At 42.3% G+C, this 27,967-nt stretch overlaps 4 protein-coding genes and 1 non-coding gene across 6 annotated transcripts; 1 reads left to right on the forward strand and 4 right to left on the reverse strand.

The window, feature by feature from the left end:
* Positions 1-274: 274 nt before the first annotated feature.
* trnal-uaa (transfer RNA leucine (anticodon UAA)) lies at positions 275-356 on the reverse strand. The gene has a single exon. It is a non-coding gene; the product is annotated as a tRNA-Leu (tRNA).
* A 740-nt stretch (positions 357-1,096) lies between these two features.
* stx11a (syntaxin 11a) lies at positions 1,097-3,698 on the reverse strand. Its single transcript, XM_068580838.1, has 2 exons — positions 3,570-3,698; positions 1,097-2,398 (listed from the first exon to the last, which is right to left on the reverse strand). Exon 2 carries the CDS (start codon positions 2,391-2,393, stop codon positions 1,527-1,529), a length of 867 nt encoding a protein of 288 aa, XP_068436939.1. The 5' UTR covers positions 2,394-2,398; positions 3,570-3,698; the 3' UTR covers positions 1,097-1,526.
* A 674-nt stretch (positions 3,699-4,372) lies between these two features.
* Positions 4,373-5,275, reverse strand: LOC137787836 (syntaxin-11-like). Its single transcript, XM_068580574.1, has 2 exons — positions 4,706-5,275; positions 4,373-4,663 (listed from the first exon to the last, which is right to left on the reverse strand). Exons 1-2 carry the CDS (start codon positions 5,273-5,275, stop codon positions 4,373-4,375), a joined length of 861 nt encoding a protein of 286 aa, XP_068436675.1.
* Positions 5,276-11,160: 5,885 nt separating this feature from the next.
* Positions 11,161-23,981, forward strand: akap12a (A kinase (PRKA) anchor protein 12a). The gene is made up of 4 exons (XM_068580503.1): positions 11,161-11,293; positions 13,192-13,291; positions 13,452-22,460; positions 22,586-23,981. The coding sequence occupies exons 1-3, from the start codon at positions 11,186-11,188 to the stop codon at positions 22,430-22,432; spliced, it is 9,189 nt and encodes a 3,062-aa protein (XP_068436604.1). The 5' UTR covers positions 11,161-11,185; the 3' UTR covers positions 22,433-22,460; positions 22,586-23,981.
* Positions 23,275-27,562, reverse strand: rmnd1 (required for meiotic nuclear division 1 homolog). Of its 2 annotated transcripts, none has more exons than XM_068580505.1 (12): positions 27,272-27,363; positions 26,617-27,084; positions 26,428-26,533; positions 26,231-26,306; positions 25,867-25,906; positions 25,669-25,769; positions 25,477-25,583; positions 25,330-25,394; positions 25,142-25,218; positions 24,526-24,646; positions 24,314-24,430; positions 23,275-24,125 (listed from the first exon to the last, which is right to left on the reverse strand). In XM_068580505.1, the coding sequence occupies exons 2-12, from the start codon at positions 27,064-27,066 to the stop codon at positions 24,093-24,095; spliced, it is 1,293 nt and encodes a 430-aa protein (XP_068436606.1). In that variant the 5' UTR covers positions 27,067-27,084; positions 27,272-27,363; the 3' UTR covers positions 23,275-24,092. The 2 variants fall into 2 exon arrangements, with proteins under 2 accessions (XP_068436606.1, XP_068436605.1); XM_068580504.1 differs by lacking the exon at positions 27,272-27,363 and adding an exon at positions 27,386-27,562 and having other exon boundaries at positions 23,276-24,125.
* Positions 27,563-27,967: the final 405 nt, after the last annotated feature.

Genomic DNA, 27,967 nt, shown 5'->3' on the forward strand with positions numbered 1-27,967 from the left:
GTCAGCGAGTTTAATTAGCTAATTAGCACGTCGCAACTTTTCAGGCACAAACGAACGTCATTGCGCTATCCAGAGATTATGTAACGTTAAAAAAACACACTAAAATGTAGAATAATGTAATTTCCCGAGGTGCCATGTCAGAGCTTAACAACGTGAACACACGGTGAACATGGCAGTAGGAAGTAGTTGAACACAATGAAGACAAATAGAAGAAACCTCGAGTTCCATTCTTGTCACTTTTTCCACAGATTATAATTAGATTAAAACCTCGTTTTACCAGGAGTGGGGTTCGAACCCACGAGGACTGCGTCCATTGGATCTTAAGTCCAACGCCTTAACCACTCGGCCATCCTGGTACAGAAGAAAGTCCGACCTGACTTTACGTACAATGAAAATTGTATTTTAAGCGCAACAGGTTGGCCGATTTGAGTAAATGTTTGACGTCACGGTGCCAAGTCACGCTGTTGGTAAATTCCCGCCGCGAACCACACAGCGGTGCTGAGGAAGTGCCCTAATGACCCATGAGCAATAACTGTGAACACACCCACTGATGTGTGAGTACATGTAGACGACAGTATGGAGGCGATGATGGCTTCTACGTTTCGGTTCCCCCAGTGGATGATGGACCGCCACACACACACACACACACACACACACACAGGAACATATTTTATTTGAGTATCTCTCCTCTCAAACAATAAGATAGGCCCGGTGCGCAAACAGAGAGTAGTCTGACCGGATTAGTTTCCCATTCTCTATCGACTACCTAAGCAAACACTCATGCACACATTGACTCCGGTGCTCTTTTTGTTTGGAACAATCTGAATAAAAAATCTGATTGACTGTCAGTCAGTTATAGGAAGAAGAAGAAGAAGAAAAAAAACAGGAAAAGCTTGAGGATGACACAGTTTAATATCTGAAAAGTGGAGGCATTACATAGAGAGTCGTCTTTCATGTCAACACATCTTGAGAAACGCAAAGCCCTTTGCCTTTAAGCCGGTGATAACTATACGTGGGGGTGGTTGCACAATCCACACAAATCTAACTTTGCTCCACAGCTAACCGCAACCAGGGGCTGTTAGTTTCTTAAGGCTGGTTAAGCAATGGCTGTCATACGAAATAAACCTACTTACAGTTCCACTTAACAGAGCAGCAACATCCAGGCTGCTAAAAACTGGTCTATTTATATGTATTTACATTACTTAAGTAAAGTTTAAAGCTGGAAATTAAAGCTGAGGGTTATGTATTGAATCATAGATCATCAGGCAAACATTCTGCTCAGTAACTGTCAGGAAATGTAAAACCTGTATGTCATTGTATATTTGCATTCGATTGTGTGGTTTGTCGTGTGGGCCTTTTCTCAGAACAGCAGGAACTATCGGCGACTAGCGAGTGTGTTTGGACACTATACCACTGCTTCACAAGGAAGTCAGGCCTTCATTTGAGTTCAATAAATACACAAACTAAAGCATCTTTGCACAGGAAGCTGATTTGAATCTGAATAAAAAAATGGCGCCGGCCATTCGTTAGCAGCACGGGCAGCAACAGCAGAAGAGCTTCTTGCACGGATTGTTCTTCTTGTATTTCACCGCCCTCTTGATCTGGATCGTGGCCTTGGCGACATAGTCCTCGGTCGCGCCCACGTTTGCCTCGATGTTGTCCACCATGCAGCCCTGCTCCTCCACCAGCTGGGCCATCTGGGAGAAGAGCCCGTGGATGTCCCGGATGCGGCCCTCCAGCTCCAGCAGCTCCTTGTGCCGCGTCTCCATCTCGCTGAGCGCCGACCGGGCGGTCCTCCCCTCCAGGAGGAGGTTGTCGGAGAAGACGTTCCACTTGCCCGTCTCGATCATCTCGTCGATCTGCTCCCGGCTCACCTCCTTGCCCATGATCTCCGCTTGCCTCTGGATGCGAGTCTTGCAGTTCTCCCTCTGGACCATCTCCGCCTCGTTGTACTCGGATATGGCGTCGTGGAAGGCGCCGGTCAGGGACACGCACTGGGAGCGCACCATGCGAGCCACGGCCGACGTCGGCCCGTGCTCCTCCTCCAGCTCCCCGCTCAGCTTCCTCAGCTTCTCCAGGCGAGCGTAAATGTCGTCCCCCCGGGCCTTGATGTCCCGGCCGAGGGCGTTGGAGTCCCGCTTGATGCTGCTGATCCTGCGGACGGACGTGAGGAACCGGGTGTTCTGCTTCCCGAGGCGCTTCACGTCCAGCTTGAGCAGCTGCATCTCCTTCCTCATGGCCTGGGCCTTTTTGTAGATGTCGTCCATCACGTCCTCGCCCTCGAACACGACGGCGTGCTGCTCCAGCTCCTCATCCTCGTCGGTGGGGTCGGGGTTCTCCTCGAGCTGGGGAATGGGCGTGAAGGTCTGCAGCTCACTCAGTCGGTCCCTCATCTCGCCTGCAAGAGGAGACGGGAGCCTTTACTGACCTCGAGTCGTGAGACAAATAGACATTTTGGGGAAGCTGTTTATTCTCTTTGGGATGGAGAGCGCGATGAGATCATACCTGTGTGTTACGTACAACCCAGCCAGGTAGCTTAGCACAAAGGCTGTGAACAGAAGGTCTAAAGGTTACACAATCCACCTATAGCAGCACCCTAAAGCTCATAAATTAACACATGACAGCTTGTTTGTTCAATCTGTACAACAACAGAGGGTCAACATTACAAACGGGGCTCCGAGCAGAGAGGAAGTAACAACAAACAGTTCAGCGCTTGAGCTCCTTTATGAAACCAGAACAATTATTGGAAAGATGAAGAAATATTTGTCTAGTAGAAATTTGTTGTTACTTCATCTCGTAACTGATCTCACGACCCCTCAGATTTATGTTGCGACCCATTGGAGGGCCCTGAACCCCAGGTTGGGAACCAGTGGACTAAACTAAAGGCTAAAACTGTCTGACATCTTAATGCTGATCACCAGTCCATCTTTCTGGATAGAGTATTTACACTTGCTTTTACAGGTTTCTCATTAAACATTCTTCTGTACTGACATTATACATGCAGTACTTTCACTTGTAATGCCTTGGAGTATTTCTACAGCGTTGTACTGGTAGTTTTACTTGTGTAAAATATCTAAATACTCTTTCCACCTCTGGAGTTATCATATTTTAACCCCTTAATGTCAAAAGATGTCACGTTACATTTAGAGACATGTAAATATTTTAGGAAAATATCTGCAGTATATTGAGTTATGACGTGTTTATGGACTTAACACTTTTTGTTGTTTATAACTTGGAAAATTCAATCAAGAGAAAGTTAGTTTATTTCAAAAAGCATTCTCATGAATTATTATTTTAGATGTATTGCTGAAGACACGAGAGTATAAAGGTTACTTCCTCAGCTGGGACGCTTTCATAGCAGTAAACTAATTACTAATAACTTGTGTTTTACTTCCCACACAAACAAAGTCGTATAAAACTAAATACAACACATTCATATTAAACCTCAAAGCAAATTTAAAAATCACAAAAGACAACAACTCGACAAAGCGGTGACAGAAACACTCCAGTTCTGACTCCGTGCATGAGTTATTTGACATTTTATATGTGAGAACACGGAGAACAAATACCTCGCTGCGGGATCCTCCGCCGGCTCAACTCGACTCAACTCGCTGCAGCAGAAGAGGCGACCACGAAACACTCATTTCCTCTTTTTCACTCCGTTATATGTTCACAACATGCAGGAGACTCGGCTCACCCGACGGCTGCTCGCAGTCACACGCACGCGCACACGCACACACACACACACCCACGTTACACTGACACTGACAGCTTGCAGCAGGTACTAAGGCGGAAGATCACGCCCCACACACACACATTACACACACATTACACGCACGCACACACACATCTCTGCTGTGGCTCCAGGAAGGAGGCGCCTCTCGCCTTCAAAGCGTTTAATTCTGATATTTAAATACTTTTCAGACTTGTTTGAGCTCGACCAAAGTTTTATTATACAATATTAATTATGTATCATCAGCAAAATACACTTTATGCATCAAAAAACACAGATAATGTTATATAAAGTGTTATATATGGTGTCGTATCTTCCTGTGGGGTAGTTTAACATTTAACGATTTCATCAGTTTATCAGTTTCATCAGGTAAAATCTTAAAATCACAAAGTAACCAACGCTGTCAGTCATTATACTGGAGTGACGAACGTATTTCCCTCTAAATTGTGGTGGATGAGTAAGTATAAAGTAGCATGAAAGGAAGCACATTGTCTTAATGTCTTGTTGTAGTTCAGCTTTTACCACAAGGACCAGAGGATTAGAGGACTTGAGGACTAGAGGACTTGGATTAGAAGACCAGAGGACTTGTATTAGACAACCAGAGGACTAGAGGACCAGAGCCACTGACCCTCTCCAGACCTACTTGTTAAAACATGGGAAGCAGCAGCAGAGCAGCTTCTTGAAGGGGTTCTTCTTATCAGAGGCCACCGCTCCGTCCAGCTGGACCACGGCCTCCTGAACCGTCACTTCAGCGTTCTGCGCGTTCTTCTGGACGTCGGCGGCGGCCTCCCCCTGCTCCTCCGTGAGCACGGCCACGTCCAGGAACAGATCCTGGACCCCCTGGATCCTCTTCTCCAGCTCCAGCAGCTCCCGGCGTCGGCCCTCGATCCGCAGGAAGGCCGAGCGAGCCGTCCTGCCCTCCACCTGCTCCTCTTCCTCCTCCTCCTCCTTCTCCTCCTCCGCCGCCCGGACGCCGAACACGCTCCACTCCCCGCTCTCCATCATCTCGTCCAGCTCCTTGGCGCTGACCTCCCTGTCCACCACCTCCATCTGCTGCCGGATCTGCCGCCGGCAGGCCTCCCCGTGGCTCACCTCGGCGTCGTTGTAGCCGCGCATGGCCTCCCGCAGAGCGCCGCTGAGACACCGGTACTGCGTCTGAGCGATCCGTGCCGCCGGGTCGCAGCCGCCCCGCCGGGCCTCCAGCCGCCCTCTGAGAGCGTTCATGGCGTGCAGCCGCCGCAGCACCGCCTGCCCCCGGCGTCTGACGTCCACCCCGATGGCGCCGGCGTCCCGCTTGGGCGCCTGGGGGTGAGAGGTCGCGTTCAAGGCCCGGTGGTTCACGTCTTTCAGCTCGCCCACGTCGCTCTGGATCTGCTGGATCTCCAGGTGTATCTGCCGGGCCTCCTGCAGGACGCCGTCCAGCTCCTGGTCCCGGGCGGGATGAGATGCGGCTGCAACATCCGAGACACAGTCCAGCTCCGACGGGCCGGCGCCCTCGGAGTCGGCCTGCACCTGTTGGAGGCTTCTCAGCCTGTTTCTCATGGCTGCAGGGATAAACGACACCGAAGACGAGAAAACCAAAAGATTTTGATTAGTTGGAGTCGGTTTGAGGAGAAAATCTATGGTGTCTGTAAAGTAGAGCAGTGACTCCGAGGTGTTAAGACTCCTAAAAGGGTCATGATTTAAAGATAAAAACACTGAAAGGAAAGTAAAAAAAAACATAAAATAACAAGGTCTGATTGTAACAAACTTATCTTCTTGTTAAATGTATCTTATCTTCTTATTAAATGTATCTTATCTTCTTAATAAATGTATCTTATCTTCTTATTAAATGGATCTTATCTTCTTATTAAATGGATCTTATCCTCTTGTTAAAAGTATCTTATCTTATTCTTGTTAAAAGCATTTTATTTTCGAGTTAAAAGTGAAATGTTTAAGTGTGTCCTGACTACGTCTGAAGACGTCCAACAGGCCGGGGTTCCAACACACCAATCAAAAGCTTTTGTAATCAATATGTCTGTGAGCATTTTATACTTCTTTGGTATCGGGCACTCTGAGATGACCGCACGTGATCATCCAGGACATTTAATCTCCTTTCAGGACTTACCGAACACGTTTTAAAGCAGAAAAGTATAAAAGTAGTTTGGCGTGTGTGTGTGTGTAGTCTTACAATACTTAGTATTGTAACAAAAAGCACAAAGAAGGCTCGTTTGTTGCTGCTTTCAAACATCTAACGTGTGTCTTTCTTTACTTTAAACTCTTTTCCACAGGCTTCAGTGTAAAGAGGCCTCGATTCCAGCTTTTCTTATTTGAACTGTAACTTCAGTTGATATTTCCTCACATTTAAAAAGCCGTCTCAGCCTCGCCTATGAAATACAGACAATGTGAACCCGTAATAAGAGAACGTACAGACCTTATACTCTTATGGGAGTTTGTTATCCGTAGATGCAGAACAAGCAGCGTCTTCGGGCATCATATAAATAATAGTTCAGTCGCAGCCTGACGACTCTTAAGAGAGAATAATGTTTCCCCATCATCGCTTATACACCTGTTCAAGAGGAAATGCTTTTAGAAACAAAACTTTCTGCATTCCTGACGCGTCACATGGAGGCAGAAGGTGACGTACACTCAGGCGAAGACAAATCTCTCGTGAAAATGATAACTGATATGTTTTATGTTTACATTTTTTTATATTCTTGGGGAATCTGTCACCAAAGTGCATGTTTTGTCTAATAAGGCGATGGAGAGGTTGTGAAAAGAGATTAATGTGTGGCTAAAAAGCCAATAATAGCAGATCTGTAAGATGTTATGAAGGACCAGAGGTCACGCTGACTGCAGAAGAAAAGTAAAGAGGAAGTATTTCAGATAAGTTGTCCTCCAAAAGGGGCGGGACTGAAGTGTCCATGTGTGATAACAAGCGATGAAGTTACTTCCTTTCAGTTTCATGATATTTGATCTCACTTCGTCCTCTTGCTGCTCGCAGCGTGAAACAACTGTCAGGGGATTAGAAGTCACTCAGCCAGAAAATGGCTGGTTTGAAAATGTATTTAAAGAGGATCTATTCTTCAGTTGATGTGGAGGAGGCTGCCAGTCATTTTCCACATCACTTTGATTCGTAATTTCCACCGGCCTCCGATGACTTTGAGTCACGGTGGTTTGGTTTATCAGAGGGCGTTTTTTTTAGAGCAAAGTTGACTCATCACTCGGCTGTGCATGAACACGCTCATCTGAAACTTGAAAGACTCCATGAATGAAGCTAAATTGTCCCTTTAACCACCACGTAAAGTTGTGTATGTTCAACTCAAGGCTTGTCTGATTTATTCATTTTCACAGAGAAAAAACTACTTCTTTAGATCTTTATTTAAAGAACACTGATCTAAGTTAAGGTTTTTTGTTAAACCATTAAATCGGATGATGCTTTTATTGGTCTCCGTTCTGCTTTAAACTCAGTATTGGTTTTGTCCAGCAGATGGTACAACAGGCCTTTCTGTGAGACGAAGGTAGGAACTTTTATAAAGTTCACCTCGACAAAGTCTGAGAAACAAGGAAATGTCTCATCCCCTCGCTGCTAATAAAGAAATTAATCTATTTTTACATGTTTGTGTCACAATTTGAACTCATACTGAGGTCATTTAAGGTCAAATCAATTTAAATAATCTTTGTCTGGACTAACATGTAGAAAAACAAAGAAAGACATTTAAAAAACTAAATAAATCAAAGACTAAAAGCTTAAAAACAATGTTTGGAATTGGCATTTATTACATTTTTCTGAACCTTTTGTTTAATACAAACACAATGATGTCCTAAAATAAAATAAGAATCATGAAAGAAAATTCCAGAACATTAATTTGTATTCAGTTTCATTCATTTGAACACTTTTTAAGTCTCGCAAACTATTTAATGGATATTCATTAAAAGCACTTAACTATTTCTTTAATGGATTTTCAGCATCGAACAGCATGACCATGCAGCTAAAAGTTCACATTTTAATGCAGTTTCCTCTCTTCAGTCAGCTGGTTCTGATTTGAGCAGCGTGTTATTTATCCAAAAAAAAAAAAAAGACCATGTCATGAGGTGAACTCGTATCAGAGGCTCAGAGCTCAGATGGAGGGACAGAAACTCTGGGAAACGCTCTATCGCAAACGTGCCAAGAATGTTTTCTTCACTAAGGAAGATCGTAAATCTGCTCAACAAAAGGACAAAAGTCTATTTCTGCATGTTGGCGTTCCTCCTCCGTGTCTACATGTCACTCCGATTGCGTTGCAGATGCTTTTTTTTTGGAGGCAAAACTTTAAAATGTTTGTTCTTTAGAATGCGTCACCAAAAAAAAATGACATTCAATGGAAAAATCCAAAACACTGATGTGACGACCCGCTGAGGAATCTGCAAAGTGAAACAAACTGTTGGAGTCATGCAAAGAGAAACCAATCCATCTCGCTGGTGCCCCAACATAAATGAAAGTAATCGATGTCTCCACAGCTGCGGTGTGATCATCTCTGCATTACAGCATGCAGAACGTCATTTGTAAGACTTCTTGGTTCTTTTTCCGCTCAAACAAATCGATTTTGTTCTCCAACAAAAACAACCACAACAACATGGAACGATCCAAACAAAACTACAAAACTCTGCTGACCGTTAAGTAAAAAATAATTAATTTTCAGGCATGCACTTATATTTAATAACCTGAAATCCCCAATTATGATCCTGCATCAGGCCCAGGGAGCTGTCAGGTTACTGTAATCAGTGGAGAAAACATCAGCAGTTTCCACTTAGCCGACGATGTTGTGAGTCTAATTGATTCATTGGCTTCAGACGGAGATTCCCATGAAAGCCGCAGTGTCTCGGAGCATCTGACCAATTTAACATGAATGTCTGTCATGAGTTTGGGGATGTTCTCTCCTCTGATATTCCCTCAGCTCTTCTTCACTGAGGTGACACATCACTTTTGTTTGAAGGGAAGTCACTGCTGGAGGAAAGATTCACCCTTTAAAAACCACATTGTGTTGCCATGAAAGAAGATATATCTAAAAGGAGACAGAACATGACATCTTCTGGTCACCAGAAAAAATAAACATGATGAGTAAAGTGCTTTACTAAAGTAGGATGGAGCTCTTCATCCTTTCTGACTGTTACCTCTGAACGGAGTTGGCTCAGCTCGGTGGCCTTTGCTTCATTGTCTTTGCTCTGAAGTTGTCTGGAAACCGAAAACTCAACTGGAAGACACACAAAAAGAAACACGTCACAAAAGCCCATCCGAGAAAATGCAGATGAACCTTTTGGAAACCTTCCCGCGCTCATTTTAAGTCCCAGCATGCCCCATTCAGACAATCTTTTGGCATTAAATACGTATTTTTTCCATTTTTGAACCAAACCACACAGTTTGTTTTGACTGAAACTTCTTCCGATTCAGATTCTTTAGGTCCTAATCTTTCCAAAAAGGTGTCTTATTGACCGCTCCAGGAGGCATTTTTGGGGGCAATCTGGCTCATACCATGCTGGATGTTCATAGGTACGATCAAAATATCTTTTAAAAGTGATTTTTTTTTTGCAGATATACTTTTTTCCCTCAAGATTTTGCTGAACAAATGCATACAATACACAGGGTTAAACAATAACGCTGAAGGTCGGCACGCTAACGCTAACGTGGCTTTACGGCGTCCTGCCAATACGATGGAGAACAACAATAAACATTTTAACAGGAAATGACATCAGAAAGATAATTTAATTGGTTCATGAACTTGTTTTTTCTCTCTGACAAAATTATGATTGACAAAATTTAATTTGGCCACACAAAAGCTCATACGCATGACAATGATGAGTTTAAAAACGATAAAGGAATAATATAATACAGATAATTCACAGTCACGTCTCATCAAAAAATGGCTTGTCATGTACAGTCTAGTGTGTGTACTCTTCGCTCATTCTTTAAAGAAAAATAAAGGTCTGAAATAAGCCTTTTTTAAAAACATTTTGATATTAATTCAACAATAAATGTCACTCCTATTAATTAAAGGACATGTTTATAATATTGGAATCAGGGGACGTTTATAAAAGCTCTAAACAACCGCATGTGATGGTTTGAAAAGCCTGAAAAATCATTTCACCGTGACTCACAGACGCATCGTGCATCACAGATCTCCTGATGTCTCGTGCATCAAGCACGCATTCTTTATGAAAACAAATTATCTTCAATTTAAATTATTTCCCGACTCGTGTGTCTTAAAAATGAGCTATAAAAAGCCTTCTGCTGTCAATAGAGATTACATTAGTTTTCTCGTTAATCCTGGTACTTTTTAAAGGGTTCAAATATTATAATGTATACAACAGGTTTATTTATAAAAACATGAAACATATAAACATTTTTGGCACTGCTTTCTGAAGAAAAACACCTTTCATAAACAGTTTAAAAACCTCTGAGGAAATACCTGTAAAATGTATTGAAGGCAACACCCAGTTGCCCCAGTGACAGTTACATAACAGACAGACAGACAGACAGACAGACAGACAGACAGACAGACAGACAGACAGACAGCATCATAAGCCACCAATTTTCCAGGTCATGAGATGTCAGACCTCATTAAGACAATTGCTTGCTCCATCATCAGACTAGAAGCTGCAAACTCAAAGCCCTGTTCAAGTTACACAGTGACCTGGAAAATGTTTTAGAAACTGATGAGTTATGAATTATGTACTTGAAAGAAACTAAATGACAATGAGATAACAACTTCATTTACGACTAAGCCTGTTGTAATACTTCATTATGCAGTTTGTTTATGACTTGTAATCACATAAACAGACACACTAAGAGCCACAGTGCAGTTCACATTGTCTTTTTTATTCAAAATAAATGATCAAAAATAACAAAAATCTGCCAAACTGAGAAGGTTTTGGTCGAGCCCCTTCATTAAAAAGTCGGTTTGCATCCACCCTGCACACAACTCATCTGCTGCTGTTCTCTTGCAGAGAAGATCTGATGTTTTAAACCTTCCCCATACTTCGTGTTTCTCTCTAAACTTCATGCACACCTCGCAGGTGCACGCGCTCGGCGGTGCAGGTCCGCGCGCTTGTTGCTCGGACATTGGCTTCAGTCATCTGAGGACGCGATGGGCTTTTCTCTGCAGGTTTCTTTTTCTTTTTTTCTCCTTCCTCCTCTTCCTTTTTTTTTGATGCAGCAGCAGCAGCAGCAGCGGGAGGCGTGCCGGGCCGAGCCGGGCCGGACCGGGCTCGGCTCATAGGCTTCATGTGATCCTGCAGGGAGGTGTTTGCTTACAAAATACTTTTTCTTTTCACATCCAGCTCGCATTTGAGAGCTGCTCGTCTCTCGCGGAGCTACCACATTGCGTTTTTTTTTTCTTCTTTCTCCCTCTTCTCCTCCCCTCCGGTGCGCATTTTGGGATATTTCCATCACTTTGTGCGGCTCATTCCGGACAGTGACGCGCTGCGGTTCCGATAATGGGAGACGCTCAGTCTGCGCAACTGGAGGGAAGGAAGGATGCAGCGGAGGAGGATGAGAGCGGATCGGTGGAGGATGCTCCGACTCAGCAGACTACCGAAGACCAGGTATCAGCTCACAGTGCAGATCACTACCACGTTTGCAGACTTTGACATTTCATATTTGTTCATCCTCATATATGCATTGTCAGTATAGCAGCACATTTTCTTGGTATGGAGCCATATACATTTTTTTTTGTCATGTGTCTTAAAAATGCTGAGGCTGCACTTTACTGTTGTTGTCAGGAAGGACAGAGCAGCTGCTGCTTGCCAACACACTCATTATCCCCAACAAGAGAAAAAAGTCCACGTCCCATTTGAATGAATACATCACTCTCCCTTTAGGCAGTACTTACCAACACTTGCTTCCAGGTTAAGGACAACATGTGTGCTCCTTGTTGTTGTTTTTGTCAGTCTGTACCAATGGTGATTGACTTCTGCTTTGGTAGTTTGAGGCTGCTAAGAGCTGTTAGCGGCCTTTCTGAAAACAGTTTCATTGATGCAGCAAAGGTTTGCATTTAGATGAAAGGAAAACAGTGTGGAGGAAAAACAACCTTTCATTCTTAGAGGAACCTGTAAAGCCCCGGGGAGAGATGGAGTTTCCCTCTTTTGCTGCACTCAGCAGAAGGCAACATCAATTACTTGAGCACTACATCATCACTTGGTCATGGAGAGGAAGTTCATTCGACAGCACAGTGAATGAAAATAGTCATTATTGTTAGTTAGTTATTAGTTTTATGAGCTATAATCATAACTTTGTGTTGATTTAACGGCATGCTTTAACTTTGTTTGGATGAAATAAGTGGAAGCTTATACGCCTCTGTCACAAGTGAGCATTTCCATCATAAATTCTTATGATTCAAGTTTTCAAGTAAGTATAAAATTAAAATAATAATAATTTTCCTAATTTCTTCATGTACTGAGTTTAATTGGAAACAATCATCTGTTTTTGTTGTTGTTTTTCACCCAATAAATAAAAAATACTTGAGTTATATTCATTGTCACACTCAGTGCTACTCTACTTTGCAAAAAAATAAAAATAAAGTCCCAAAGTTTGGTTGTTTTCTGAAGTTGTTCTGCTTCATGCGCTTTGTAAGATCCATTTAGAGGCAATTAGTCATTCAGGTTGGTGGCCGATGGCCGAAAACAAAGCGATGCCTGTTCACAGCTCCTATGGGCTGTCGCATCGGGAAATGTGAACTTTTGACTGGAAAATCAGCTCACAGCTGCTCATAATCATATTATGGCGCTTGCTCTTCAATCCCATATGTCATGTTGTTATTGCTACACTAACAGGAGTAGAGACTGGTTGCATGGTACATTATAACCGTAAAATGGTAAAATATTTGAAAAAAAATGGTGGCTTCAAAGGCCTCATACCTCAAAAATATTACACAAGAGTGTGCATTTTTCTTCTCCTGTGTATCACGATGTGGCAACAAATGAAAATGAATCTACTTAATGAATGTCAAATAAATTCTTAGCAGATATTAGCAGGTGCCATAAGATCTCACAGCTATTTATATAGTTAATTATTGTGATTGTAAAGGTAAAGAACACATTTCTTGTTCCCTTTCTACTGCTCAGACTTTCCAAACTAAACTGTCTCAAGGAATTGAGCTTTGGACAATTACAGTTGTTTAAATGTAAGACTAATATCACATTAACACAACACTGATTGGACAATGTTAAATATGACTTTGGAGCTCCAGTTAATCAAAGATTCACATTGTTTGTTTCACACAAAGTCAAAAGTCTAATGAATTTGTTTATGAATTCTCCAGCTTTGAGCATAGAAGCAAATGGTTGTCGTTGCTGTACAATTGTTTAAACTGAAACCAGTGCTTTTAAAATGTTTAAAATTGACTTATAAATGATGTGAAATTGTTTGATTATCTTTTTTTCCATACAAGCGCATCTTTGACAGAAGAGCAGAGGTACATTGTACATTTTGTGTTTTGTTTCAGTCGCTCAAAAACAAAGGGCAGATCTCGGAGATCAATGGAAAAGCAGACAGCTCTACAGCAGAAGTCAATGGTCACTGTGAGGAAGACGCCGCTGCAGACGGTAGGCACTGCAACACTATTACTGCCTATTGACGCACGATATCAGCATGATTTCAACTGAAGCAAAACTTGTTGGATTTCAGTAGAGTTTCATCTTCGTCATCATTCTTTTACAATTCTTGCAATCCAAGTATTTAATAATTAATTTATTCCTGGTTTAGCTGTCCTTCCACCAGACGAAGATGTTTCACAAACGGAAACGCCACTTAAAGAAGAAACGCCATTGGAAAATGTTGAAATAAATATAAAGGAATCACCTAATGAAGCGGATGTGAATGAAGATATAACCCTAGAAATGACTGAAATGGATGCAAAGCAGAATGACATCAATGAAGGTTTTAGGAGATTTTTCAGTAACATTGGTTTGAAATTGACAGTAAAGAGGGGCTCAGGTGAAATCCCAACAGATGTGCCCAACGATACTGACAAAGAAGAACCAAACAGACCAGAAGGTGTTGAGGACACCACAAAGGAGACCACAAGTGAGAATGCTGAGCAGAATACCGATGTGAACATAGCGCAGGAGACGTACGATAACGATTCAACGACATGTCCGACCCTGACAGACAATACATCGGAGGACGTTCTTGAAAATGCAGAGGAGAATGCAACGGAAAGCAAAGCAGAGGTTGAATCCGATAACGCAGATGCAGCGATGGCCTCACCTCGAGGTGAAGATGCAAACCAGGATACCACAACTGAGGAAGAGCCACGTTCCACATCTCCATCTAGTCCTGAAGAAGAAGCCGTCGTATCGCCGATCAAAAGATTTTTTACCACCGGAATCTTTTCTGGACTACGGAAGAAAAAGAAGCTCGCCGAAGAGGAGCCAACTGACAAAGAAATGATAGAAATAGGAGAAAAGGAGGTCGTAGAGAAGACAGAACAAACTGTACAAGACCAACAACAGGATAAAGAGGACATCAGTGTTGGTGTTGAGGCAGCTGCAGTTGAGACAGAACATGAGGAAAATAAACTAAAAGGCGAGATCCTCTATGTCGCTCAGAAGATGGATGCACCCATGGATCCTTTAACCATAATTATCACTGAGCCTGAAGTCCTGAGTTCTGAAGAGAAGGAAAAGGTTCAAGCAAGTCCTCTGAAAAGGCTGCTGTCAGGGTCTAGCTTTAAGAAACTAACTAATAAAAGACAAAGAAGCAGGAGGTCAAGTGATGCAAAGTTGTCGGACTCTGGAGAACATGTTTCAGATCAGCTCCTGTCCTCTACAGAGACCGCTGAGAATCAGAAAGGTTGTGCACAACCCTGTACCGAGACAGAGGAGGAGGACGGCGCATGGGCTTCCTTCAAAAAACTTATGACTCCAAAAAAGCGCATGAAGAAATCCTCCGTAAGTAATGAAGAGACACAAATCGCAGGTTCAGTAGAAGAACCAAAACCAAGCGAAGGAGGGCAAATATCAGATAGCAGCACGGAAGAAAACAAAAAACGAAAGGACTCATCTGTTTCATGGGAATCTGTTTTGTGTAGATCCGGGAGGAGAAGAAGCCGAAAAACGTCAGACTCTGATGATGAAACACCTCCTCAAAATGATAATGGCACAAACAAGCAAGGCAGTGGATCTAAAAATGGTGCAGAATCAGCCCTAGAAATTGAGGTTGAGGAAATATCAGCCTATTCCCCGAAACAAACAGGAAGTCCTTCAGAGGGCGATGGAGCTTCAACATGGAAATCGTTGAAAAGACTTGTCACCCCTAAAAGGAAAGCCAAGGATGACGATGAAAGCAAAGACAATGTGCAATCCGATAGTGAAGTTACTCAAGATGAGTCCTCCTTTTCAATAAAGAAACTCCTACCAGGACGAAAAAAGAGGAAGTCCGCCGAAAAGCAGGACCAAGTATCTTCGGATGAGGCTGATAAAGAAGCAGCTTCGGGCGATGAAGACTCTGACACGCCTGCTGTGGTTCCATTGTCTGAGTTTGATATAGTTGAGACAGAGATTCACACACAAACACAGACATATGTCGAAAGTCATACACCCAAGGAAGCAGACTTTGAACTCCAGCAAGACCGCCTTGATCCAATGGCTGAACCAGTCCTACCTTGTGATAATCTGCAAACTGAAGCAAAGAAAGACCAAGGCAATGATGATGCTTCAGAGAATCAGGCGACTACAACCCCTGCTGCCAATGAAAAATCTGATGATCTTACAGAATCACTCAGTAAACAACAACTCAGTGACATACCTGAGGAGGCCACTCCAGCTTCAGTCACCGAGGACGCAGCTAGAGATGACACCATAGCAGAGGACTTGATAGAGATCACATCGGAGGCCATTACTGCACCAGAACATTTAGACACAACCCTGGCAGATGAAACTGAGATGATATCTGCAGTTTCCCAGTTATCTTCAGAGTCTTCAAAAACATCCGGCAACACAACACCAGTTCCAGCAGAATATGTCGTTGAGGAAACAGAGGCGCTTCTGTACCAGGTCGTGGACACCATCTCCACAAGTCCAGAGACAGTTTGTTCATACGAGTTAAGATCGCATCCAACACTGGAAGCATCTGTAAAGCCAACAATTCTGGAATTACACAGAAGTTTAGATACTACTGAAATTCACACAGGCCTTAAGGTTGAAGAACTGGACGCAAACAATGAACTTGAAAACAATGAACTTGCAGCTTCCACGCAAATAGCGAGCATCTTTGAAGTCAATGACTCTGTTTCCACAGAGATTTTATCTGAGGTTCCTACAGAGGAGTTTGACACTGCTGGAATCACTGAAGATGAAGTACAAGAGGTCCATGTTACACATCCAGAAGACAGCATAACAGAATTAGAAAGTATTGATGAGAGCCATAATCTAGTGGAAAGCCAATCAGAGGTTAATGCGACTGTGTCTACAAATAAATTACCTGAAGATGACTTAATTGTCACAGATAAAGGTTCTCTAATTGAGGCACTTCAAACTGAAACAGAGCCTCCAAAACTTGACTCTCAAGAAACAGACTTGGCTGCGATAGTGGCAGATGAAACTAAGGATGGGGCTATGGAGCAGGGAGTCCCATCTCTGACGCCTATGAAAGATCAGGAAATGCACGATAGGACTGATCAGAATCAAGCTGAGGATGACGATCAACAACCAGTACAGGTGGAAGATTTGCAAGAATTAGCAGATGTACAAGCTCTAACATTAGGTTCAGAAGAGGGTGTTTCATCACTTGAAAAGGACATAATATCAGAGGGCATACCAGCAGACAAAACAGTTACATGTGAATTCAAGGAGATGCCGCTAACTGAAGTGAGTGTTGAGCCAGAAAAGGAAGATGAACTTGAAATAGGTGTTGCCAAACCTGAACAAGTTAAAGTTCCAGAAGTATCAGAAGTTGAGCAAGCCTCCACATTAGATTCAGAGGAAGGCAGCGTTCAATCACCAAAAGAGGAAGTACAATCAGAAGACAATCTACCAGCAGAAACAGTTCAAGATGAACCCAAACAGTCAGAAGATGGTCTCACTGAAGTCAGCGTTGAGCCAGAAAACAAAGAACTACCAGCAAATGCTATGAAAACTGTTCAACTACCAGAGAACGGTCCAGAAGAAGAAACAGATGAACCCAAAGAGGAATCAATACCTCTCACTGAAGCCGATCCTGAGCCAGTAGATGCTCCCAAAACTGGACTTGTTCAAGAACCAGAAGTATTTGAGGCTGATCAAGCACCAAGATTAGATTCAGAGGAAGACAGTGTTAAATTACTTGAAAAAGAGGTGATATCAGATAACGTTCCAGAAGCAAAAACCGTTATAGTCGAACCCAAAAAGATAGAAGAGGTTCTCACTGAAGTCATTGAGTCAGAAAACAAAGGAATACCAGCGAATGTTGTAGAAACTATTCAAGAACCAGAAGTATGTAATATTGTCCAAGTACAAACATTACATTCAGAAGAGGGAAGTGTTTACTCACTTGAAAAAGAGGTGATATCAGAGATTGTTCCAGAAGGAGAAACAGATGAACCCAAAGAGGAATCAATTCCTCTCACTGAAGCCAATCCTGAGCCAGTGGATGCCTACAAAACTGAAAATGTTCAAGAACTAGAAGCCTCCAAAGTGGTTCAAGCACCAAGATTAGATTCAGAGGAAGGCAGTGTTCAATCAACAAAAGAGGAAGTACAATCGGAAGACACACCAGAAGTAGAAACAGTCAAAGATGAACACAAACAGGCAGCAGAGGAACTCACTGAAGTCAGTGTTGAGTCACAAAACAAAGAATTACCAGCAAATGTAATGCAAACTGTTCAAGAACCAGAACTATTAGAGGCTGTTCAAGCGCCAACATTGGATTCAGAGGAAGGCAGTGTTGAATCACATGAAAAAGAGGTGACGTCAGAGAATGGTCCAGAAAGAGAAACAGATGAACCCAAAGAGGAATCAATTCCTCTCACTGAAGCCAATCCTGAGCCAGCAGATACCTACAAAACTGAACATTTTCAAGAACTAGAAGTCTCCAAAGTGGTTCAAGCACCAAGATTAGATTCAGAGGAAGGCAGTGTTCAATCAACAAAAGAGGAAGTAAAATCGGAAGACACACCAGAAGTAGAAACAGTTAAAGATGAACCCAAACAGGCAGCAGAGGAACTCAGTGAAGTCAGTATTGAGTCAGAAAACAAAGAATTACCAGCAAATGTAATGCAAACTGTTCAAGAACCAGAACTATTAGAGGCTGTTCAAGCGCCAACATTGGATTCAGAGGAAGGCAGTGTTGAATCACATGAAAAAGAGGTGACGTCACAGAATGGTCCAGAAAGAGAAACAGATGAACCCAAAGAGGAATCAATACCTCTCACTGAAGCCAATCCTGAGGCAGTGGATGCTCCCAAAACTGAACATGTTCAAGAACTGGAAGCCTCCAAAGTTGTTCAAGCACCAAGATTAGATTCAGAGGAAGGCAGTGTTCAATCACCAAAAGAGGAAGTAAAATCGGAAGACAATCCAGAAGTAGAAACTGTTATAAACAAATCCAAACAGGCAGCAGAGGAACTCACTGAAGTCAGTGTTGAGTCAGAAAACAAAGAACTACCGGCAAATGTAATGCAAACTGTTCAAGAACCAGAACTATTAGAGGCTGTTCAAGCGCCAACATTGGATTCAGAGGAAGGCAGTGTTGAATCACATGAAAAAGAGGTGACGTCAGAGAATCTTTCAGAAAGAGAAACAGATGAACCCAAAGAGGAAACACTTCCTCTCAAAGAAGCCAACTCTGAGCCAGTGGATGCTCCCAAAACCGAACATGTTCAAGAACTAGAAGCACCCGAAGTTGTTCAAGCACCACGATTAGATTTAGAGGAAGGCAGTGTTCAACCAACAAAAGAAGAAGTACAATCGGAAGACATTCCAGAAGTAGAAACCGTTATAGATGAACCCAAACAGGCAGCAAAGGAACTCACTGAAGTCAATGTTGAGTCAGAAAACAAAGAACTACCAACAAATGTAATGGAAACTGTTCAAGAACCAGAACTATTAGAGGTTGTTCAAGCACCAACATTAAATTTAGAGGAAGGCAGTGTTCAACCACCAAAAGAAGTACAATCGGAAGACATTCCAGAAGTAGAAACAGTTATAGATGAACCCAAACCCGAATTCAGTGTTGAGTCAAAAAACAAAGAACTACCAGCAAATGTAATGGAAACTGTTCAAGAACCAGAACTATTAGAGGCTGTTCAAGCTCCAACATTGGATTCAGAGGAAGGCAGTGTTGAATCACATGAAAAAGAGGTGATGTCAGAGAATGTTCCAGAAAGAGAAACAGATGAACACAAAGAGGAATCAATACCTCTCACTGAAGCCAACCCTGACCCAGTGGATGCTCCCAAAACCGAACATGTTCAAGAACTACAAGCACCCGAAGTTGTTCAAGCACCAAGATTAGAGTCAGAGGAAGGCAGTGTTCAACCACCAAAACAGGAAGTAAAATCGGAAGACAATCCAGAAGCAGAAACAGTTATAGATGAACCCAAAGTTAGCATTGAATCAGGAAACAAAGAACTACCAGTAAATGTAATGGAAACTGTTCAAGAACCAGATGTTTTCAAGGCCGTTCAACCACCAACATTGGATTCAAAGGGCAGTGTTCAATCACATGACAAAGAGGTTATATCAGAGATTGTTCCAGAAGGAGAAACAGATGAACCCAAAGAGGAATCAATACCTCTCACTGAAGCCAATCCTGAGCCAGTGGATGCTCCTAAAACTGAACAAGTTCAAGAACCAGAAGTATTTGAAGCTGTTCATGCACCAACATTAGATTTAGAGGAAGACAGTGTTCAATCATTGGAAAAAGATAATGTTCCAGAAGTAGAAACAGTTATAGATGAACCCAAGCAGACGTTCGAGGGTCTCACTAAAGTCTGGGTTGAGCCAGAAAACCAAGAACTACCAGTGAATGTTTTGGGAACTGTTCAAGAACCAGAAGTAGTTGACGCTGTTCAAGCACCGACATTAGATTCAGAGGAAAGCAGTGTGTTCTCACTTGAAAAAGAGGTTATATCAGAGATTGTTCCAGAAGGAGAAACAGATGAACCCAAAGAGGAATCAATACCTCTCACTGAAGCCAATCCTGAGCCAGTGGATGCTCCCAAAACTGAACAAGTTCAAGAACCAGAAGTATTTGAAGCTGTTCATGCACCAACATTAGATTCAGAGGTGGTCGGTGTTCAATTATTGGAAAAACAGGTGATATCAGATGACGTTCCAGAAGCAGAAACCGTTACAGACGAACCCAAACACACAGCGGAGCATCTTCCTGAAGTCAGTGTTGAGCCAGTGGATGTATCCAAAACTGAACAAGTTCAAGAACCAGAAGTAATTCAAGCAGCCACATTAGATTCAAAGGCGGCAATCCCTCTCTCACTTGAAAATAAAGTAATAGCAGAGGATATTCCAGTAGTGGAAACAGTTTCAGATGAGCCCAAACAGGAGATTGAAGTAAAGCCAGAAGAAAAAACAGTAGAAGCTGCCAAAACCGAACATGAAGAAGAACTAGAAGGATTACCATCTGATGTTAAAGAGCATGCACCTGAAACAAACACTGATGACGGGACATCAATGTGTATGCATGTAGACACAGAAAGTATTGAGGAAAGCAGTGTGCAGGAATTTGAGAAGCAAATATTATTCGATGAAGTTGCCAAAGCAAACATTGACATTGTCATTGCTTCAGTTACAGACGGACTTCAGGGTGAAGGTGTGGCACAACCGGGTCACTCTGTAGAGAGAGCAGAGGATCCGAAAATAGAGAGTATCACTCAGGATGTTGGGGTTGAGCAGAAACAATGCATTCCCAAAGTTGTAGATGAGTTACTGGCATTAACAGAAGTTTGTGTATCCTCTATGAATGAAGAAGTGAGTAACGTTCAGAGACGAGAAAAGACAATCGAAGACATTCAAGCACCATGTGTAGACAACGCTGAAGCTGCAAATGACCTGAAACATGAAATGCACCTAAGTGCCGCGCAAGTCAGTGTTGAGGGAGAAAAAGAAAGTGAGTTTTCAAGCACTGAGGTAAAGACTGCTGCAGAGGAGCATGCCGTAGTGGGGCAAGTAGTCATATGTGACATAAAAGATGTCTCAGCTGCAATACCTGAAGTTTTGATGGAAGTGTTCAAGGAGGAAGTCGAGACAGCCAAACCATTAGAGATAGACGATAAGGCTGAGACAGCAGAGGAAGGCAGTGTGGTTGTGATGATGCATGTGCCTTTAGTAGAGTTTGAGGACAATAACATAATTCAAGTACAGGCGGTCAATGATGATATCAAATCAGCTGAGAAAATTGTGGATACCGTGCTAGATGTCGGGATAACAGAAGACAAAGAAGTCATAGATGTTTGTCATGGAAATGTCGAAAAGGTAGACAATCTCTTCGCAACTCTGGAGATTGAAGAGGAAATAATAAATGAGCATAACAAGGTGCTCCATGAAAAAGTTACTCTACATGTAAAAGAAAACTTACCTGAGACAGTACCTGAATCCCTGGTTGTCAACTCGGGACAAGAAGGTCTCGAACAGCCGGACGCTGCGACAACAGTGAGTGAGATGGTTGAGAGTGAATCAAGTGGAGTGGAGGATCAGAAAGAGATGGCTGATAGTAATGGATGTATCCTGGAACGTCAACATGAAACGTCTACGGCAATCAGTGACGTTGCTGCAACTGCAAAGCAAGTGACTGAGGATCTCATGCACACAAGCGATATTACACCACTGCAATTAGACGTCTCTATCCATGATCAAAAAGACAATTTGGAGGAAACTAAAGCTGAAGAGGAAACGTCTGAAACAGGTGTCCAAGTAGAAGAGGTCAAATCAAATCAAATGATCCAAACTCTGATCGTAACGCCTACTAATACTGGATTAGTAGACCCCCAACACACCGGAGCCATCTTGTCAAGTCTTTCCAGTGAACTCCAACTCAACATACAGTTTGGGCAAGAAAATGAACCAACGTCCTCACCACCGATAGCAGAGAGGTCTGAACAAGTGGAAAAGACAGATGTGTCTGAGGTCGGAGTTCAGGCAGTAGAGGTACTAAAACCTGCAAAGACAATCAAACAAATAAAGCTACCGGAGGTCGCTGTTCAGGCCACAGGAACCACAGAACTAGCGGTCCACTTGGATTCAAAGGAGAGAGCCGTGATTACGACTCAACCCGTACTGCAGGGTTTCGGCATCCAAGCGAGGGAACCAGAAGAAGTCAAAGCGAGAGAGAGACAGACCTCCAGCGTCCAGGAAACCGAAACAATGCAACCAGTAAGTCAAACGGAGGAAGGAGAAGCGTCCCCGAGTCCGCCGGCACTCTCTGAAGAAGCGTACGACCGAGAAACAAAAGCGGAAGAGCCCGCTAAACAAAAAGAGGAGGACCAGGATGTGTGGCTGGATGCCGAGGAAGACTTCTGCACTCAAGAGAAATGTCTCGGCCGTCAGGCTGAGAGCGAGCGAGAGGGAAAGGCAGGATTCGAACATGAGGTGGAAATGGCTCCCGATGCCAAGACCCAGAAAGAAGAAAGTCAACAGGAAATGCACAAAACAGTAGAAAGACGTGAAACTGATAGTGAAGGTGAAGATTTTGCGGTCGCTCTTGAGCATCCGGAAACTGAAGCTGCGATTGTCACAACTATGGAGGTAAATTAATCCTGCTCCACTTCAGTGTCACTAACCGGTAAGCGCATCCCTTTACTCTGATTTTACTGTCATTTTTTGCAAGATTTGTCTTTTTTTCCTCACAGTACACTTAAAGCATGCATCCAAATGTGTAAATATGTTACTTTCTTTTTGTCTTTCAAGGTTGGACAATCAAAAAGGAAGTCACTCAAGTTTGTGAGAAGTTTTCAAAAGAGTAGCACTGACGGTGGTAGAAGAACATTACAGGAAACAGCATTCTGCTGCTTTTAATTTACATTATGTTCAACTTATTATTATTATCATCATAATGAGTGTGATTAATGAGCATTAATGGATAAATGCTAAGCTTGGCTCAGGGGCAGAGTGATTCTGGAGGTTTGATAGTGAACATTATTCAATGGTATTGTTCAATAATTGTTTTTATGGAGAATTGTCCAATCATGTCAGGTCTTTTCAAATATAAATCATGTTTTAGAAAAGATCTTCCTTGATCTTTTTTTTTTTTTAGATGAATAAATATGTCTAATATTATAAGACAGCTTTTTTTGTTGGCAGTTTTGTGCTTTAAATACATTTGTGTAAGTATTAAAACAATGTGTTTATGACTATTCACTGGATCACATCTGTGGTCATTAAGTGTTTAGTCATTCTGCTTTTCACAAGACAATAGGCAGAGCTGAACATGCTATTAATGTAAATTATATTGTACATAATGAGTTTATTATACAGGCTCATGTGCTCATTTGTAATCCCAAAAAAACTTAACGTTGAATTAATCTTCACATATGTATTTGTGATTAATTTAATTGTAATCAGCAAAGCCTTAAACAAAGATGGCAGCTTGACTCATCCCGTTTTATTTCCCAGCGCTTTGTGTGTGAACCTCAAGCATCTAAAGACGACAGCTTCTCTTTCCAGGTATACTGACTTTAATGGAAAATTCTTGCTGATCTTAAAATGTTCAATAATTACAACATAAACCTGGGTTATATGCGTTTATATATTTACGAATATTTGATGTATACATTATTATTTTATTGGAATAAATTCATACCTGGATATTTCAAGAACTTCTTATACTTCAAATTCTTTTAGTGACCACAAGTTAGCTTTAGATATTCTACCACAGGACTAATAATCACTCAATATGTTGACGTTTTACATGCACACACTGAAACACAGCAGTCAAACATTCAAAACTTTATTGCATATTTTATAATACAGCACTCACAGTTGGAGTTCCTGAACTTCATACATTTTAATAAATTAGCGCATCTTGTTTTTTTTAACCTGCCACTCGTGTTTCAGACACAACAATAATGTCACATGTTGAAGTGAGTCTCTGCCCATCTTTGAAAACACATATCTTTCATAATGAGTGGATAATAATGTAAAAATGGAATGAATGAGGTTGAACACATAGATCCCATAGTTGGAAAAGTCCCACTGATGCACTTTGCTTTCTGCCTTGATCTTTAGCGAAAAAAGAAAAATGTATTGTGTGTTGTTGACATGTATGTACGGTGGAAGAGGAGAAGTAACACAATAAACATTCAGGTCCGCTTCACGACTGCCGTTTCTTCCAGAAAACATAATGCCGACATCGTACCTTTGCACCGTGCAGCATTCTCCTGAGTGTCATAGATTTGTGCGTTGTTGGAGCAGCCGCTTAGAAGATCATTTTTGCAAGTTCAAACATAACCTACAAGGAAACAAACAAACAAATAAACACAAAACTAAAACGTAGAGAATTCGAATGATGCATATGATCGTGTAATTTATCACGCAATTCAAGTAGACTAACACACTGAAAGAATTTGGGATGGTTTGATGGGATGAATAGAGGTTAGAAACGCACAAAAGGGAACAAGGGATTCCTCGTCTCCTTACCTCGATAGCGATGAGGATGATGATCATCCACTCCAGCCTCAAGCTGTGCTTCTCACTCAGGTGGCTCCTCATCAAATCCGTTAACTGTGAACAATGTTCCAGCTTCTCGTTCACGACCTGAACACAAAACAATGCCACGACGTCAGAACGAGTCTCTGCATCACAACCGCGGCGTCGCGTTATTATTTCTTCGGAGCGGCTTTATTTTTTACGTTGACTCTGCGGTTGATGCTGAGGAACTGGCACGTCTTGTCGTACAGCTTCTCCAGGTTCTCTCGGTCCCAGTAGAAATCAGGTGTGATGAGCAGGTCGGACCTCAGGTTTATACAGTGTCTGTCGGAGAAGCGGAGGTTTGAAACAGCGGACCGAAGACTCAGGATTCAAGATGTTTTTACTGTCATATGCACAGATAAGAGACAGTTATTCTATACGATGAAAAGCTTATTTTGCTCGGTCCCCCTAACACAAAATTACAATAAAAATAAGACACAAAATATAAAAGATATAACAGTATTGCAGAAAAATATGATAGTATTGCTATGATAAAATCTGATAGTAGTATTGCTAAGATATGATAGAAGCATAATATTATTATAACAATAGTTTTTGCAATTGCAGTTACTTGGCATAATTACACAACAATGAGTGGCTACAACGACAAAATACATGGATGTGAACAAAAAACAATATCCTGACGAATACAAACTGAATTTACCAAAAAGAAAACCAATTTTAACTTCATTGCAGAAACAACTGGAACATTTTAGCCTGTGAAACATTGATAATTGAAAAAAAAAAGAGAAAAGGTTGAACAATCAGTGAATTTACCTTAAACTGAAAAGCTCCCCTATCTTCTTCATAACCTCTGCAGAGGACAGTTTTACCCTGTTGCCAGACTTCAGCGTCTGGCGAGGTAAACAGATTAGGACATTAGCGTTGAGTGGAGCTTCGCCTTACACACAAACAACCATCACAGATGATCAATTATTCAGAATGTATTTCTGCGTCCGCTGTACCTCAGGAATCGATTGAATGGAATCCACAAAGTTGTCTAAAAACACCTCCCATATCGCCAGCTTCACTGGAGGAGAGAGCACGAGGATGAACTCAGTGACGGAAGACAACACTCCATCCTCGTGATGTGTACACTTTATACTTCTCACCTGACAAACACAGAGCGTTTGAAAAAGCAAATTTCTCCAGAACGGCTTCGTGTTGATCCATCTGATCACTCAGGATGAAGTTGCCATGCTCAAGCTTCGTGTTTCCTCTGAAGAAGAGACATTTATATTTAAATGGGAAATGATATATATGTATACAAGGTGTTTGTGTAGAGTGTGTGAGTATCAGCGTACTCTTTAACAGTGTAGTTAATCTCCTCGTTCTCCCAGTGGACCAGCGCGACTTCATAGGCCTGCAGCTCATGTCGCTCCAATATTCTCAACACCTTTTTCATCTGTAAAGACAAGAAAACAAGTTACATTGTGCAAGAAGTACGCGACGGTAACAAAGTCAACAAGTTAATATAAAAAATATATATATATATTTTTTACCATTTTGTCTTCAACATTCCAGAAAACGACCGAGCCTTCTCTGAAATTAAAGATAGAGAAAGTCAGACTGTAATTTACTCAAAAATAAATAGAAAATATCCAGAAAACTTTAATTTCAGGAGGATTTTTAATTTCTTTTCAAATATAAATATTTTTTCCAACACATTATTTAATTTAACAAAGCAAGCCAAACTGTCAGTGCATCAACAAGAACATCACAACTCAAGTAGTATTGCGGTTCCACGCCCAGCCGAATATCTAACAAATTAAAAGAACTGTATGTTGTGTAATCCTTAAAATTAAATAAATAAATCAGAAAAATCATGAAACAAAGCACTTTGAAAACAGAAAACTTTATTTCTACCTGAAGAAGAACATCAGCGCATCGTCGTCGGGTTTTGCCGCCATGTCTGTGCTGATCAGCAGCACATGAGCGGCGTCTGAAATGAAAACATGTTTGTCAAACAGTGTGTTCGTTGTTCCAAGCAGAATACGTCAAATCACATGTAACTACCAGGGAAGTTGTTAATCTAAGAATATAATTTTTCTTTTAAATCCTACCTCTTGGTAAATCTATCTCTTGGAAGCCGTGGCCCATCAAGTCGTGGCAAAGTGTTGGCAAATGATACTGATCCGCTGTTGCAAAGGCAATGCATTGCATCATATCCTACAGAGAATCACAGGGTTAAAGACACAAACTAGACACTTTAAAAAAGGAACCGGTTGTTACCGGACGACTGGCTGAAGCACCTTGTCCGCGTCCAATGAAGGCTGGTTGGCTCTGGAAGGCTGTTTGGTTCTCGGTCCTTTGGGAACCCGTTTCACAGGCACCGCTGCTGGTTTCAAATTCGGTTTCAACACGGACTTCATAAGGTCGGGGGAATAAAACCGCTTCTGTCCGCCTCCACATGTAGTCAGCATCTCAGGGTCGGTCGCCAACGTTCTGCTGATGCCGCTTTTACAGCCGACCGGAGCCGGCAGAAGCCGCCTCGTGTGCTTCAGCTGTTGGTGAGCGGAGTGGACATGATAGGGCCTTGGAAAGACCTCCGGGGCCGACCCGTTTGAGTTAGTCCTGGGTTTGGATTCGTACTTGTGTGGTTGGATGAACTGGGACAGACGGGCCTGGGCACAGATGCAGACTGGCGTCCTCTCTACTGGCCGCAGGGCTCCCAGTCTGGACCACAGCGTCCGGAGAAGCATCTTAGCTGTTCAGGTGAGCTGCAACACACACAGGAAACAGCTGTTAGTGTACCTCCAGCAGATGCATCATGCTTTATACTTGTCGTGGTGCATTCTGGGACATCCTGGATCTATGGAGCAAATGTACATGCCCTTAAATATGCAATGTCAGACATCTAAAATCCGATGTTAAAATAAAATAGGAGCCAGAAGAAGATAAAGTGACCTTGACGAAGTGAGTTTAGAGATCTACTTCACTAGTGACGTCAGTCTGGTTCCGATTTACCCGTTTCAAATAAACCGTGAGAGCAAAAACACTAAAACACACTCGGTTCAGTACCTGCAGAGGTGGTCCACGTGCTGACGTCACACACGTTACCGGACAGCGTGTCACGTGAAGACGCTAAAATGACACGTGTCGACGAGATGACACGTGTTGACCAGCTCACCGGCGTCAGGACACGACGGGTTTGTTCACGTGAGTCTGTGAGTTCAGCGACATCACAACCTGCACGACGGAGACGGACCCGGGAGTCGAATAGCGTTTTGCTGCGGCTCACTTCCTGTTTATGGTGACGTAATAACGTAGGAACGTCATCGCGTTTTTATTGCCCCGGTCTCTGACTGGCAGGTTGTGCGTTGGGCTGTAGCAACTCTGTTTCCACAGAATATTACACTTTGACGTAAAGCCCTTAACATAAAACTGTCATATTTAAGTGTTTGTTTTAATGGCCCTTACTTATTGCACTTTGTAGTTTATGTTGCGTGTCGTCTCTCGTCTCTTTTCAACCTACAGTTTGGGACCACCTTCATTTATGTGACTCAAAATTGTCCCACTTTTCTCAAATCTTCAGCATTTTCTTGTGAAATTATTTGCAATGAATAAACACACCCATGTGAACACGAAAGCAAGAATAAAATG

This window comes from Clinocottus analis, unplaced genomic scaffold (genome assembly GCF_023055335.1).
Source record: "Clinocottus analis isolate CAN_PGR_092001 unplaced genomic scaffold, fCliAna1.0.p SCAF_17, whole genome shotgun sequence".
Lineage (NCBI taxonomy): Eukaryota > Metazoa > Chordata > Actinopteri > Perciformes > Cottidae > Clinocottus > Clinocottus analis.

What these genes read in the sequence shown, in the direction of transcription:
- stx11a (XM_068580838.1), bottom strand. Translation starts at nt 2,393, where the DNA reads ATGAGGGACCGACTGAGTGAGCTGCAGACCTTCACGCCCATTCCCCAG.
- LOC137787836 (XM_068580574.1), bottom strand. Translation starts at nt 5,275, where the DNA reads ATGAGAAACAGGCTGAGAAGCCTCCAACAGGTGCAGGCCGACTCCGAG. An exon ending in GGGAGTGGAGCGTGTTCGGC is followed by an intron (nt 4,664 to 4,705) that starts GTCCGGGCGGCG and finishes GAGGAGGAAGAG; the next exon opens with GAGCAGGTGGAGGGCAGGAC.
- akap12a (XM_068580503.1), top strand. Translation starts at nt 11,186, where the DNA reads ATGGGAGACGCTCAGTCTGCGCAACTGGAGGGAAGGAAGGATGCAGCG. An exon ending in AGCAGACTACCGAAGACCAG is followed by an intron (nt 11,294 to 13,191) that starts GTATCAGCTCAC and finishes GTTTTGTTTCAG; the next exon opens with TCGCTCAAAAACAAAGGGCA. An exon ending in GGAAGACGCCGCTGCAGACG is followed by an intron (nt 13,292 to 13,451) that starts GTAGGCACTGCA and finishes TTCCTGGTTTAG; the next exon opens with CTGTCCTTCCACCAGACGAA.
- rmnd1 (XM_068580505.1), bottom strand. Translation starts at nt 27,066, where the DNA reads ATGCTTCTCCGGACGCTGTGGTCCAGACTGGGAGCCCTGCGGCCAGTA. An exon ending in GGAATGTTGAAGACAAAATG is followed by an intron (nt 25,770 to 25,866) that starts GTAAAAAATATA and finishes TTGTCTTTACAG; the next exon opens with ATGAAAAAGGTGTTGAGAAT. An exon ending in AAACGCTCTGTGTTTGTCAG is followed by an intron (nt 25,395 to 25,476) that starts GTGAGAAGTATA and finishes TCTCTCCTCCAG; the next exon opens with TGAAGCTGGCGATATGGGAG.